The following is a 14,640-nucleotide window of genomic DNA, read 5'->3' as shown; positions in this document are numbered from 1 at the left end:
AAATGATTGTTACTCCAGATCTGATGCAGCATAAAATAACACTATAACCATAGAAACACAATAAATAGAAATGTAAAAGGGAGGGGCGGAGATGATGATGGCGCGACGCAGCGCGCGCGGCTGCTCCGAAATGATATCATATTTGTGAAGTAGGATGCCGTGCACAATCCTGATTTGATGGAGACAGACGTGAGAAGCACGGAGGAACATCTGGAGAAACTTCTGAAACGTTCGCTTTGCTGCCGCTGCTACTGTGCGATCGAGAACCTCCAGAGGGGAAGGCCCCAAATCCTTGGCTTTGCCTATTGCCGGGGCTGGGGTCGAAGCACTCAGCAGAGATGGTGCTCAGTGCTCGGTGTCGGAGGGCTGGCCGGAGGCTCGAAGTTTTCGGATGGACTCAAGATTCGGCCGTGGTCGGGTGCTTCCAGGATGCTGCATTGGCAAGTCTGCAGCGCTGGAAGCTTATGGCAGGGAGAGTTTCTCTTCCTTCTACCGTATCCGTGAGATGATGGGACTTTCAAGAGACTTTGAGACTTTTTTTTACCGTGCCCATGGTCTGCTGTTCATCAAATTACGGTATTGCTTTGCACTGTTGTAACTATATGTTATAATTATGTAGTTTTTGTCAGTTTTTTTAGTCTTGGTTTGTCTTGTGTTTCTGTGATACCTTTCTGGAGGAACATTGTATCATTTCTTAATGCATGCATTACTAAATGACAGTAAAAGAGGACTGTGTGTCCTCATAATCTAATCTAAAAGCAATCGTATAAAACACAAGGTACAAGAAACTGTTGAGTTTAGCCTTGTATACGTAAGATTAGCTTTTACGCCAGTACATAGACTGATAGTGACACTAGGTACAGTATCTGAACAAAAGGTGACTCTGACAGGAAATGATAAAGTGACAAAGTCACTCTTGGCAAGAGGAACTCTTCTGGGTAGCAGGATATGGAAACACAGTAGGCCCATGACTGTGTCAGCGTAGGTATGAGGGGTGAAGTGTAAGTATAAGGTGGCATTGCATGGAGGGAAGAGGGGTGCTGAGGGGCTCTGGAGAGGAGTGGCTGATGTGGATATGGAGGTGACAGGGTCTGGTGGTGGCATTAATGGGTGCTGTCTGCCAAATTTACAACAACAGAACAGGGAGTGGAAGTTTAGGGTCAATATATCTATACATAGATAAATCATGGATTCTTCATGGGTCCTTGTTCCAAATGAATTGGCAGGTTTGTTAAATGCAATTATAAGGAAAGAGTAATAAAAACCACTTTTTCATTTGAGTTTATCCTCAATACCCAGTGTCACATTCTCTCAAATGCCAATTTCCCATGACAGTGATTTATAAAGCCTCAATGACGTGGAATTCAACATACTAAACTTGTAAAATTGCCATAACTGAGGCTGTATAAGGCATTGGTCAGACTGCACTTGAGGTATTGTGAGAGAATTGGATCCCTTATCTAAGAAAGGGTGTGCTGGTATTGGAGAAGGTCCAGAGGAGGTTCACAAGAATGATCCTGGGAATGAAAGGGTTAATGCATGTGGCATCCTTCTTGACATTGGGCCTGTACTTGCTGGAGTGTAGAAAAAGCAGAGATGAATTTCATTGAAACATTGAATATTGAAAGGCTTAGATAGATTGGTCTTGGAGAGAATGTTTCCTCTGGTGGGGGAGTCTATGACCAGAGGATTCAGTCTCAGAATAGATCATCCCTTCAGAATAGAGATGAAGAGAGATTTCTTTAGCTAGAGGGTGGTGAACCTGTGGAATTTATTGTCATAGAGGCCAAGTCATTGAGTATATTTAAAGAGGAGGTTGATTAGTAAGAGTGTGAAAGGTTACTAGGAGAAGGCAAAGAAATGGGGTTGAGAGGGATAATAAATCAGCATTGATGAAATGGCAGAGCAGACTTTATGGGCTGAATGGCCTAATTCTGCTCCTATCGTTTAAGGATGATAGAGGATCTGATTGAAACATATAAGATTATTAAGGGATTGGACACGCTAGAGGCAGGAAACATGTTCCCGACGTTGGGGGAGTCCAGAACCAGTTTAAGAATAAGGGGTAGGCAATTTAGAATGGAGTTGAGGAAAAACTTTTTCACACAGAGGGTTGTGGTTCTGTGGAATGCTCTGCCTCAGAAGGCAGTGGAGGCCAATTCTCTGGATTCTTTCAAAAAAGAGTTAGATAGAGCTCTTAAAGATAGTGGAGTCGGAATATGGGGAGAAGGCAGGAAAAGGGTACTGATTGTGAATGATCAGCCATGATCACAGTGAATGGTGGTGCTGGTTCGAAGGGCTGAATGGCCTACTCCTGCACCTATTGTCTGTTGTCTATTGTCTTATAGTCTTATAACATGCTGCAGACTGTTTGGGAGTACCAGGATTTTGAACCAACAGTGATGCAGGAGCAATGATCTGTTTCCAAGTCAACAGGATCTCTGACTTGGAGTGGAATCTATCTGGTGATATTCCCCGCTATCTGCTCCTCTTTTACTTCAGCAGGAGAGTTAACAGCAGCAGAAGTCTTGGTCATTTGTTACAATCCATCTTGTAATTGGTACAAGGTGATTCTTTGGACATTGGGATTTTATTTAGAGATGCAGCACAGAACAGGTTCTTCCGATCTAACAAGCCATGCTGCCTAGCAACCCACCCATTTAATCCCAGCCTAACCACAGAACGATTTACAATGACCAATTAACCTGCTAACCCGTACGTCTTTGGACTGTGGGAGGAAACTGGAGCCCACGGAAGAAACCTATGCGTTCATGGGGGAGAGTGTACAAACTTCCTTATAGGCAGGGCCAGAATTCCGACACTCTGAACCGTAATAGTGTCACACTAACTGCTATGCTACCGTGGTCTTTACCTTTTATTTAAGAATACAACTGTCATCTCAGATTAACCAAATGATTTGTATGTCATCTTGCTGTAATGAAGCCAATGGGAAAAAAACCTTGAGAACTGTGTATTATAAGGAATATGTATACCTTTACTACAATGTTTCTGTCGGCCACTGTAACTCAAAGTGTGTAACTCAAATCCACCCTGTCCCTTCCACTCACTGTGTGCCACGACCACAGATTCAGCAGTGCAGCAGATATGGCAATTGTGCTTGTGAATATGCACGTGTCAGCTAATTATTATTTCATTGTGGTAGTATTTAACTCCATTTATTCCATTGTAGTATTTGTCGAGACTTGGACACAGCAACACTTCGCTGCCTGCTTGCATTCTGCCTTGCCTGAGAAATTGGACGGTCGAGTCAACTGACTCTGAAGACTAGCGGTATTCGTTTTATTCTTAGTTGTTATTTTCAGCCGCAGTGTAGGGTTCGTTTTCCATTTGAGAGTTTCAGTTAATGGCCCTGTTTGGCCCAGTGTTTATTGTTTTCTTTTCCCTTTAACACTGTTCACATTAAAGTCTGTGATCTATCGACCTGCTTCAGTGTCTCTCACTCCGAACTTGGTGATACTGTGATTCACCCTGCTGGAAACCTCCACTTGGTAAATTGGTTTACCATTGTCACATGTACTAATGTGCAGTGAAAAACTTGTCTTGCATACTGTTCATACAGATCAATTCATTACTTTCGTGCTTTGAGGAAATACAAGGAAATCAATAACAGTATGGAATGAAGTGTTGCAGTTGTAGAGAAAGTGCAGTGCAGGCTGACAATAAGGCACAAGGTAGACTGTGAGGTCAGGAGTTAATCTTATTGAACTAGTTCACCGTTCAGAGGTGAGATAGAAGCTGTTGTTGAGCCTGGTTGTACATGCTTTCAGTCTTTTGTATCTTCTGCTCCATGGGAGAGGGGAGAAGAGGGAATATCCAAGGTGGGAGGGGTCTTTGATCATGCTAGTTCCTTTACCAAGGACAACATTCATTTCATCCCAGGGTACAGCAATAATGTTCATTCATAAAGCCCCAAATTTGCTCAGGAAGGTACCCTGCTACTGTCTCACTGGTCATTAGGAATAGCAGCCTTTGAACAGCTGTATTCTATGACTGAAAGTAAGCAACTGAAATACCAATCTGCTCTGTGGATTTGCCGAGAGGATCTATGAATGCTGCTTATATGATGCTGTGTGCCTGTGAGGCTGCTGCAGGTAGGCTTTTCATTGGACCTGCGCTTGTACATATGACAATAAAACTTGACTTTGACTTTGAGGATGCCTAACTTGTAAAATTAGTCAGTTTGACCATGGGGACCAGCCTCTGTAATATCGGTGCCTTAGGAAGGCGGCGTCCATCGTTAAGGATCCCCAGCACCCAGCACATGTCCTCTTCTCACTGTTACCATCGGGTGAGGAGATACAGAAGCCTGAAGGCACACACTCAGTGATTCAGGAACAGCTTCTTCCCCTCTGCCATCTGATTTCTAAATGGATATTGAACCCATGGACACTACCTCACTACTTTTTTATTTCTGTTATTTTGTGCTACTTATTTTAACCTAACTATTTAATAGACATATATACATATACTTAATGTAACTCATTTTCTCTGTATTTACTTATTATGTATTTCATACTACTGCCATAAAGTTAACAAATTTCACAACATGTGCTGATGATATTAAATCTGATTCTAATTCTGAAAAACATTCTACGAATTGTTCTTCAACACACATCAGCACCGTAAACAGTTCAGTGATGGAAGGAATTCTCATGGTCCGTTTTCGATGTGCAACAACAATAACTTGGTTTCTAGATATGTACAGTATAGTGCCTTCAACTCCTTAAACCACCGTTATGAAGATTCAGAGGAGCTTTGGCTGACAGCAATCGACCACAAGCCAAAAAAGGTGATGCTTGATTTGAGAAGGGTAGCTTAACGCCCTTTTCACTCCTGGACCTAGGAGGGCGGCAAACAGTCCTGCCTTCAAGGCAGAAGTCCCAAAGAGGACTCGCCCTCCAACTCCATCTACTTCACTCCAACAAATTCTTTTAATGCAACAGGTACTTCTGAGCTCTTTGGACTTCACATAACTGAGGAATGCAGAAATCACCAGGAAATCATGCAGTTTTGGGGTTCGTTCAGGTGCCACCTGACTTCAAAGACAGAAACAGTCTCCTATTTCTCACTACACCTTCTGTCCTTGAACTGATGGGCCACTGCAGAAAAAACATATAGCAGATGCAGCCAGATCCACTCTGGAATCAGTAATGAGAGGTACAGGCCTGAGGAATTCTCTTCATTCCAAGCTTACATCAATGTGGCTACGAGGACTGACAGAACGTGAGCAGAGAAAGAATGTGAGAGACAGCTTACCTTGTGATTCTGGTATGACGTGACTGAAATGAATGTTGTCTCTGTGAATACATGGGTAGAGAAGGCTGTGTTCTTTGAACCAAATGCATTATTTTCATCTGCTTTCACGATATGGAGCCTTGGTTGGTACTTGTGCATGGAATTCAAAATGATCTGGGGAAAGAGATAAAATATATCAATATTAAAGTTTCTGAGATTAACAGGAAGATGCTAATTGAGTGAAATATGTGTCCAGGTCCAGGCAATGAACAAAAGATCTCCGGCCAATGGTTTCTCCCCCCTGTCTGTACTATTACAGCTAAGGTTGTAGAGAGTATTGCCGTAGCTAGCAGCATTCCATGATGCATAAAGAGGAGTGGTCATGTTACAAGGAAATCTTTGGGAATTACATCAATAATTAATAATGGGGCAGCTGGAAATTCCTCTGAATGACAATCACAAGTGGAAATGCAGTTTTTCATTTTATTTTCCATTGCATTTTATTTCTGGTCTCTGGTGGTTTCTGACGGAGGTCCCACTGCTGCGATGAGATGTCTCTTCGCTCAGGTGAAAATCCCCAGGACAGCACCTCTCGAGAGGGAAAGGGATTCAGTCTCTCCGACCGAGTCAAATGTGCCTCAGTCAACATTTCCACACAGGTGGAGTAAAGAAAAAGTGCAGATACTGGAAATCTGGAGTGAAAACAACAACTACAGGAAAACATCCAGCAGGTCAGAAGCAGGTGTAGACAGGGAACAGAGTTGGGATTTCAGATGTGCCTGACCAACTAAATGTCACTCGCACTGTTGTCTTCATTTCCACAACAGATCTTCTATCTTTATTGTACTGTTGTTTATGGGAGCTTGCAAAAGTGACCGCGCTTCATAAATATTTTATCATTTTCTGCCTTTCTCTGTACCTACAGTCAAATGACCACTGTTTGAAGATTGAATCATTTAATTGTGAATAATTGTAAAATTGTAATTGTAACTGAGGTAGGATGGGTAGTTTGGCGAAGTAAGTTAATAAATTAGAAAATCGTAGAGCTAATAATCATATACCCTGTAGTTTCTGTGTTTTGAGTTAAGAATGGTTGGTTTTGTATTTACCTGCTCCAATAGCATAGAAATGAGACACTGTAGAAATCAGAATCAGACTTAATATCACCAGCATACCTCATGAAATTTGTTGACTTTGTGGCAGAACAATGCAATACATAATAATATAGAAAAAACCTGGGAATTACAGTAAATATATATATATAAAATTAAATGAATAGTGCAAAAAATAGAAATAAAAGAGTAGTAAGTAGTGTTCATGGGTTCAATGTCCACTCAGAAACCCGATGGCAGAGGGGAAGAAGCTGTTCCTGAATCGTTGAGTGTGTGCCTTCATGTTTCTGTGCCTCCTTTCGAGGGTCCTGAATGATGGAAGCCGCTTTTTTGAGGCATCACTCCGTGAAGATGTTCTGGGTACTACGGAGGCTAGAACCCGTGATGGAGCTGACTAAGTTTACAACTCTCTGCAGCTAACTTCGATCCTGTGCGGTAGCCTCCTCCCACGCCAGCCAATGGTGCAGCCAGTTAGAACGCTCTCCACGGTGCATTTGTAGAAAATTTTGAGTGTTTTTGGGGCCATACCAAATCTTCTCAAACCCCTAATGAAATATTGCTGTTGTCATGCCTTCTTTGTAGATGCATCAATATGTTGGGTCCTAGTTAGATCCTCAGAGATATTGACAGCTTGGAATTTGAAATTGATCCCTCTCTGAGGACTGGTGTGTGTTCCCTTACCCTTTCTGAAGTCCAGAATGCACAGGATTCCAAAAGGCTGTAAACTCAGCCAGCTCCATCACAGGCGCAACCCTCCCCACCAGCAAAGGAACCTTCAAGAGACGTTGCCCCAAGAGGTGGCATCCTTTGCTAAGGATCCTCACCACCCTGGGACATAGTCATAGTCATAGTCATACTTTATTGATCCTGAGGGAAATTGGTTTTCATTACAGTTGCACCATAAATAATTAAATAGTAATAAAACCATAAATAACTAAATAGTAATATGTAAATTATGCCAGGAAATAAGTCCAGGACCAGCCTATTGGCTCAGGGTGTCTGACCCTCCAAAGGGAGGAGTTGTAAAGTTTGATGGCCACAGGCAGGAATGACTTCCTATGACGCTCAGTGTTGCATCTCGGTGGAATGAGTCTCTGGCTGAATGTACTCCTGTGCCCAACCAGTCCATTGTGTTGTGGATGGGAGACATTGTCCAAGATGGCATGCAACTTGGACAGCATCCTGTCCTCTTCTCATTACTGCTATTGGGGAGGGGGTACAGCAGCCTGAAGGCTCAACGATTCAGGAACAGTTTCTTCTCCTTCTGCCATTAGATTTCTGAATTGTCCATAGTCACACAAAACATTGTTTTTGCTTTTTATTGTAATTAGATTAGATTAGATTATGAGGACACTTAGTCCTCATTTATTGTCATTTAGAAATACATGCATTAAAAAATGATACAACATTCCTCCAGAATGATATCACAAGAAACACAGGACAAACCAAGACTAAAACTGACAAAACCACATAATTATAACATATAGTTACAACAGTGCAAAGCAATACCGTAATTTGATAAAGAGCAGACCATGTAATAATTTTACATCTTTGCACTGTACTACTGAGCAAAACAACAAGTTTCGTGACATATAAGCTGGTGATAATGATTCTGATTCTGATTTGTTGCTCTCCCTTCGAAGCACAATCTTCTTTGACGCAGAAGGTGAAGCACCTTCAATAACTCCAAAAGACTGAAGTAGGGTAAATACTGAAAGGCTTTTATTCGCTGTACAATATGACCTCCATGCTGAGTGTCTGCCCCCAGACTGAGGGGGAGGGGCAAGGCGAAATCACCTTTATTCAGGGGTCTGTGGGAGGAGCCACAGGGGCAGTCAGCAGAGGGGCGTGTCCAGACAGGTAACCCAGTTACAACATATATATGGTTTACCACAGAAGGTTCACCATTAAATCCCACTGCAGAGACCCGATCAGAAAACCTAAACTGAAACCTTTGGTGCCTACTTGAGTATACTTCAGTACAAGAGGTGCCAAATTGAGACATTAAATCAAATGCGAATCTGCCATCTCAGGTGAACGTTAACTAATTAGACAAAATTATATCTGTTCAATATTGGACAGTAGAAGCAGGTTCTTTGCTTACTGTGTGTGGGCCAATGCTCCAAACAAATTCTTATTTGTTACCTTATATCAATAACTAATTTAAAGTTCATTGATCAAAATACTTTGAGGATTTTTAAGTTTTTAAAAGGTGCTATACAAAGGCAACTACTCTCAATTTTCTATATGGAGTAGTTGCTTGAGAGCACTCTCTGGGTCCACTTCAAGTCTTTGATACGTGATGAGTAACTTGGTTTGGATATACAAATACCCTGTGATGTTGTAAACAAGGTTACTGTTGCCCTGTCAGAGACCATTTTATGTTTCTCCTGAAAGTTATCAGATATCAGAATCTTTGATAATATTAGCAAGACATATGACCAAAACTTCAATCACTCCCACTCTGACCACCTCTGCCTGTAGTCTCCTGCATTATACTTTATACTTTATTGTCGCCAAACAATTGGTACTAGAACGTACAATCATCACAGCGATATTTGATTCTGCACTTCACACTCCCTGGATTACAAATATTAAATATTAAAAATAGTTAAAATTAATAAATATTAAAATGTAAATTATAAATCATAAATAGAAAATAGAAAAATGGGAAGTAAGGTAGTGCAAAAAAACCGAGAGGCAGGTCCGGATATTTGGACCCAACTCAAGCCTAACACCTCCTCTTCTGACTGGGCACATTGCAAATTCCTAGACTCAATATCAAATTCTCCTTCCTGCAAATTCAGGTGGTTCTCTTTCTGTCTGTCCCAAAACTGGCCGCTCCTACTTGTCATGCAAGTGTGATTGTGGCTCATTTCTTCTCTCTCCAGTAGTACAACCTGGGCAGCTTCACATCTCCCGTACCCCTGCCTTCAGCAGCATATAACATGCTGAAAGAAGCAGTACATGCTTCTGAAGGCCATATTAACACATTTGTTCTCACCCTATCAGAAATATTTCTTGTTCTGTCCCCCTTTCACTGCACCCCCACCCCCAACCTCTCCTCCTCTTTTTCTCTCTCCTTTTTCTTCTGACAAAGGATCTTGGATTTGAAAGTCAACTCTGTTTCAACCCACAGATGCTACCTGACATGCTGAGTGTTTTTCCTTTTTTCCCCACTCTGATTAAAGGCCCGTTACATCTTCTTGCATCTCACCTTAGGTTTCAGTTTTTTGTTGGAGGGCTACGAGGGCCAAGGGTTAGATTGATCTTGGAGTTGGTTAAAGGGTTGTACAATATCATGGGCCCAAGAGCCTGTACTGTTCTACGTTCTGTGTTATCATAGTCTACACTTCACTGCCTGGGAGAGGAATGGAGTGGGGCTCAAATCCTTTTCCGTGTGATTAGTAGGCAAGGAAAGCAAGCTCAAGGCCCACTGATCAGTAACGAAACCAAGTGCTAAATGTCACCTTCATTTTTATTGCTGATTTCTTCCAGAGAGCAATAGGGACACCAGCTCAAAGAATGCTTGGAATGTTAGCAGCACAAGACCATTTCAGTGCCTGTGTTTCTTTACAGAGGAGGGAAGGTAATTTAGAGGAAAATTCTCTTATCTGAATGTTTTCTGTTACAAGTCCAGCTTTGTCATAAGTATTTATATCCTTGTTGAGGACAATGGAGCCAACATTAATTCTGTGTAGGGTAGCTGGAGATTTGACTTCCCTCCTGCTGCTTTCATTAGTCAGTGATCTCTTCAGGTGTCAGTGAAGGAACAGTTGATAGTGCTCCCACCTCTGAGCCAGTAGGATGTCGACTCTTCTTGCAGCAGAGAAAGAGCTCAATGGGCAGGCAGCCAACGTGGCAGTAAGTTTATCAGAGACTCTCTCAGATGGATGAAAAGCATCCCATGGTATACTTCAAAAGAAAGTGCTGAGGTTTTGTTGTCTTGGTAATAGTAATCGGCATTAAAATATCTAAAATTATTTTTTTGGAGTGATACTTTCCTACACTCAGTTTGACCGCGGCAGTTCGACATCGCAACAGGGAAACACTTCGAAACGAGATATGTTGGACGGAACACATTTTGGTAGCTCTGTTTGCCTTCATTAAAGCAAACAGAAGATTCAATGTCAAAGTAAAACTTATTATCAAAGTATGTACATGTTACTGTATGCTACTTTGAGATTCATTTTCTTGCAAACATTGGCAGGAAAATAAAGAAATACAATAGAATTTTGTAAAAAAAACTATACATAAATAAAGACTGACAAACAACCCATGTGCAAAAGGAGACAAATTGTGCAACTTAAAAAATAATGCTGAGAATGTGAGTTGTAAAATCTCCTTGAAAGTGAGTCTGTGTTGTGAGTGGGGTTATCCATGCTGGTTTAGGAGCCTGGTGGTTGTAGGTTAATAGCTATTCCTGAGCCTAGAGGTGTGAGACCTAAGGCTTCTTTACCTCCTGCCCGATGGCAGCACCGAAAGACAGCATAGCCTGGAAGATGCGTTCCTGCAAAAGTGCTCCTTGTAAATGTGCTCAATGGAGGGGATGGCTGTATGCACCACTTTCTGTAGACTTTTCCCATTCCTGGGCATTGGTGTTTCCATACCAAGCCACGATGCAACCAGTTAGGATACTCTCCACTGTGCATCCATTGCATTCTACAATGAATCAAGTCTTTCAAGCTATCTTGGTGCCTTTCCAAAAGTAGAAACAGGCAATAAATGAATTGGCCCACTTCTGCTTAAGGTGCTCAGCCAACTTGTTCTCTAATGAGCACTCTTACAGATCCAGAGACAGTAGATTACATCTCTGACTTGGCATCCAATGTATGTGGCACAGGAAAAGTAGAAACAGTGTGTTGAAGTAATGGAAAATATGAAAAGCAAATTGAATTTGTGATGGAATGAGCCAGAAATTGATCTCCCATCATAATGAGTGCTACACTGGCACCCACCAAGCCATGGCGACCCATAGTTTCTCTACTAAGCATCCTACCAAGAACCTTATAAGTCTAAAGAACTCAGCTCTCAATAGGAATCTTATATGCCCGGTAAAATAATTGATCTGCCCTTGGGCCAGCTTCACTGCCAACTTTGGCAAGAAATCTATAGAGGGTGAAAGTGTTAGAAAAGTTCAGGAATTCTTCTGGTCTCTGAACATTGGTTCTCAATATGTGGTGGAATGGAATGGGAATAGACTCAAATTCAGCCCCTCCACACCTCCTGAAACACCAATAGAGGCCAGAAAGGTACAATGTTGAGTTTTTATAATCTCTGTTTCTGCTGGGACATAAGCAATTGGTTTTGAAGTTTCTGTCTTTCATAGAGAAATCCCTGACCTGTCCTAAAGTGCATGCTTTATATAGTTAGCACAGAAAGGTAGGTGGTCTCAGTACACTTTAGTAACTAACGTACAAAAATACTAAATTCTAATAATACATTCAGTGGCCACTCTATTAGGTATACACCTGCTTGTTAATGCAAATATTCAATTAGCTATTCATGTGGCAGCAACTCAATGCATAAAAGCATGTAGACATGGTCAAGAGGTTCAGTTGTTGTTCAGACCAGACCATCAGAATGGTGAAGAAATGTGATCTAAGTGACTTTGCCCCTGGAATGATTGTTGGTTCCAGACGGGGTGGTTCGAGTTTGTCAGAAACTGTTGATCTCCTGGAATGTTCATGCACAAGTCCCTAGAGTTTACAAAGGGTGTTGTTAAAAAAAAATCCAGTGAGCACAGTTCTGTAGGCAAAAGTGCTTTGTTAATGAGCGGTGTCAGAGGAGAATGGCCAGGCTGATTCAAGCTGAAAGGAAGGCAACAGAAACTCAAATAACTATGTGTTACAAGAGTGGTGTGCAGAGGAGCATCTCTGAACACACATATTGAACCTTGAAGCGGATGGACCATTGCAGTAGAAGACTATGGACACGGTCACTTTACTAGCTACATGAGACACGTAATAAAGTAGCCACTGCATGTATAATCTTTCTTTCTGCTGAGATCTGAACAATTGATCTTGAATTCCAGGTTAAAAAAGAAATCTTCTAACCTGTCCTAAAGTGTATGTTTTATATTGTTAGCACAGAAACACTAGTGGTCTCAGTACAGTTTAGTAACCAATGTTCACAAATACTAAATTCTATATTCCACGTCCCATTCCCATTCTGATATGTCTATCCATGGCCTCCTCTACGGTAAAGATGAAGCCACACTCAGGTTGGAGGAACAACACCTTATATTCCGTCTGGGTAGCCTCCAACCTGACGGCATGAACATTGACTTCTCAAACTTCCGCTAATCCCCCTCGTACCCCATCCGTTATTTATTTATATACACATATTCTTTCTCTCTCTCTCTCCTTTTTCTCCCTCTGTCCCTCTCACTATACCTCTTGCCCATCCTCTGGGTTTTTCCCCCCTCCCCCTTTTCTTCCTTCCTGGGCCTCCTGTCCCATGATCCTTTCATATCCCTTTTGCCAATCAACTGTCCAGCTCTTGGCTCCATCCCTCCCCCTCCTGTCTTCTATCATTTTGGATCTCCCCCTCCCCCTTCCACTTTCAAGTCTCTTACTAGCTCTTCTTTCAGTTAGTCCTGACGAAGGGTTTCGTCCCAAAACGTCGACTGTACCTCTTCCTAGAGATGCTGCCTGGCCTGCTGCGTTCACCAGCAACTTTGATGTGTGTTACTAAATTCTAATGATATGTTGTTAAGTTGAATTGAACGAACACCAGAAAAATAACTGCAGAAGACTATTAGAAGAACACAACTGGTTCACTCAAAAGAGAGCCCACCGCCAATCATGCCTACATTTGATTCTACCTCTCTATTTTCAGAATTGCCTCTCATACTAAAAGATTCAATGCAGAAGAAGAAAAAGAACAGACTTTGAACAATGCAGGGTATGACCTGAGAGTCTAACTCGGAGGATAATACGTTCATTTGAGTGTAGTGTATCAACTCGACTGGTGAGTGTAGACTACTGAAAAACTCCTGGTCACTCTCCATCATTATTTTCTATAAGGCACCTTGAAATGTAAGTTGTTGCATAAAGTGCCCTATTGATAATCAACCAAATCAATCAGCAACATTCCCATCCAGGTACTGAACAAAGTACAAATACTTGATTCTTGTATTTTTATGCAGACATTAAGTACTTCACTGTAAAAGAGCACACATAAAAGGTAGGAAAGCATGAACTTTGCCAGTCGATATTTTCCTCTTTACATCTATTAATAAATTATAATCAGCAGCATATTTAGTTGCCAATAAACTGTCTGCACAAACCAACTGTTTTCATTTAAAGCACGTTTAGTGTGCTCTCTAAATATAAAGAACCAAGCTGAGTGCACGTAACCAATAACTGGTACCATTAACTACACATGTTCACATTAAAAAGTGTTTGAGAAATAAAAGAATGTACTCTTGTGTTATTCTCTTTTGAGCTGATTTAGGGAGAATGAGCTTTTGAGTTGAGCTCAAGAGTTGAGTTGAAAATGAGTTGAGCTTTTGAATGGCCTGTACGGTGTGAACTGACGTCTCGATGGCGCAGCATGGTTGCGGCATGGCGGGTACGGGCTGTATCGAGGCACCCGGGCACAAGGCCGGGAAATGAGCCAATTAGGGTTGCCAACTGTCCCGTATTAGCCAGGACATCCCGTATATTGGGCTAAATTGGTTTGTCCCATAGGGGACCGCCCTTGTCCCGTATTTCCCCCACGAAGGTAGCGCGTTTCTATGAAACCGTTTGTAAGTGGAACTGGCGTAAAGCGAAGGAGCAATTACCATTAATCTATATGGGAAAATTTTTTGAGCGTTCCCAGACCCAAAAAATAACCTACCAAATCATACCGAATAACACATAAAACCTAAAATAACACTGACATATAGTAAAAGCAGGAATGATATGATAAATACACAGCCGATATAAAGTAGAAATAATGTATGTACAGTGTAGTTTCACTTAACTGAATCAGGAAGATTAAGCCAAAACCGATTTGTAGGAAAAGCCGGCATATACACACAGGCGCACGACACGTATGCTCACACAGGTGCCCGCGCAAGGCTTCATGGTCATGGTAGTCTTTCTCGGGGTGAACACAAGTGTCCCGTATTTGACTGCTACTTTTGTCCCCTATTTGGGAGTGAGAAAGTTGGCAACCCTAGAGCCAATGCTTGGCCAATTTAAGCTCTGGACCAGATTGGAAAGGTTGGGCAGGGCTGAATGGATCTGGCAGGGCCCAGGCCTGACAGCATATTGAAGCAACA

The 14,640-nt window shown here is 41.9% G+C and overlaps 1 protein-coding gene across 1 annotated transcript in view; it reads right to left on the bottom strand.

Moving 5' to 3' along the window:
• The window catches only part of tbx4 (T-box transcription factor 4), a 98,363-nt gene that overhangs the window by 19,659 nt on the left and 64,064 nt on the right, over positions 1 to 14,640 (bottom strand). The window contains exon 5 of the mRNA XM_072242875.1: positions 5,278 to 5,430. Within this exon, the coding sequence (XP_072098976.1) occupies positions 5,278 to 5,430 (153 nt within the window). The remainder of the gene's footprint in view (positions 1 to 5,277; positions 5,431 to 14,640) is intronic.

This window comes from Mobula birostris, chromosome 25, assembly GCF_030028105.1.
Source record: "Mobula birostris isolate sMobBir1 chromosome 25, sMobBir1.hap1, whole genome shotgun sequence".
Classification (NCBI taxonomy): Eukaryota; Metazoa; Chordata; class Chondrichthyes; order Myliobatiformes; family Myliobatidae; genus Mobula; species Mobula birostris.
Note: the sequence above shows the minus strand (reverse complement) of the source record. Positions and strands in the feature narration are given on the sequence as shown.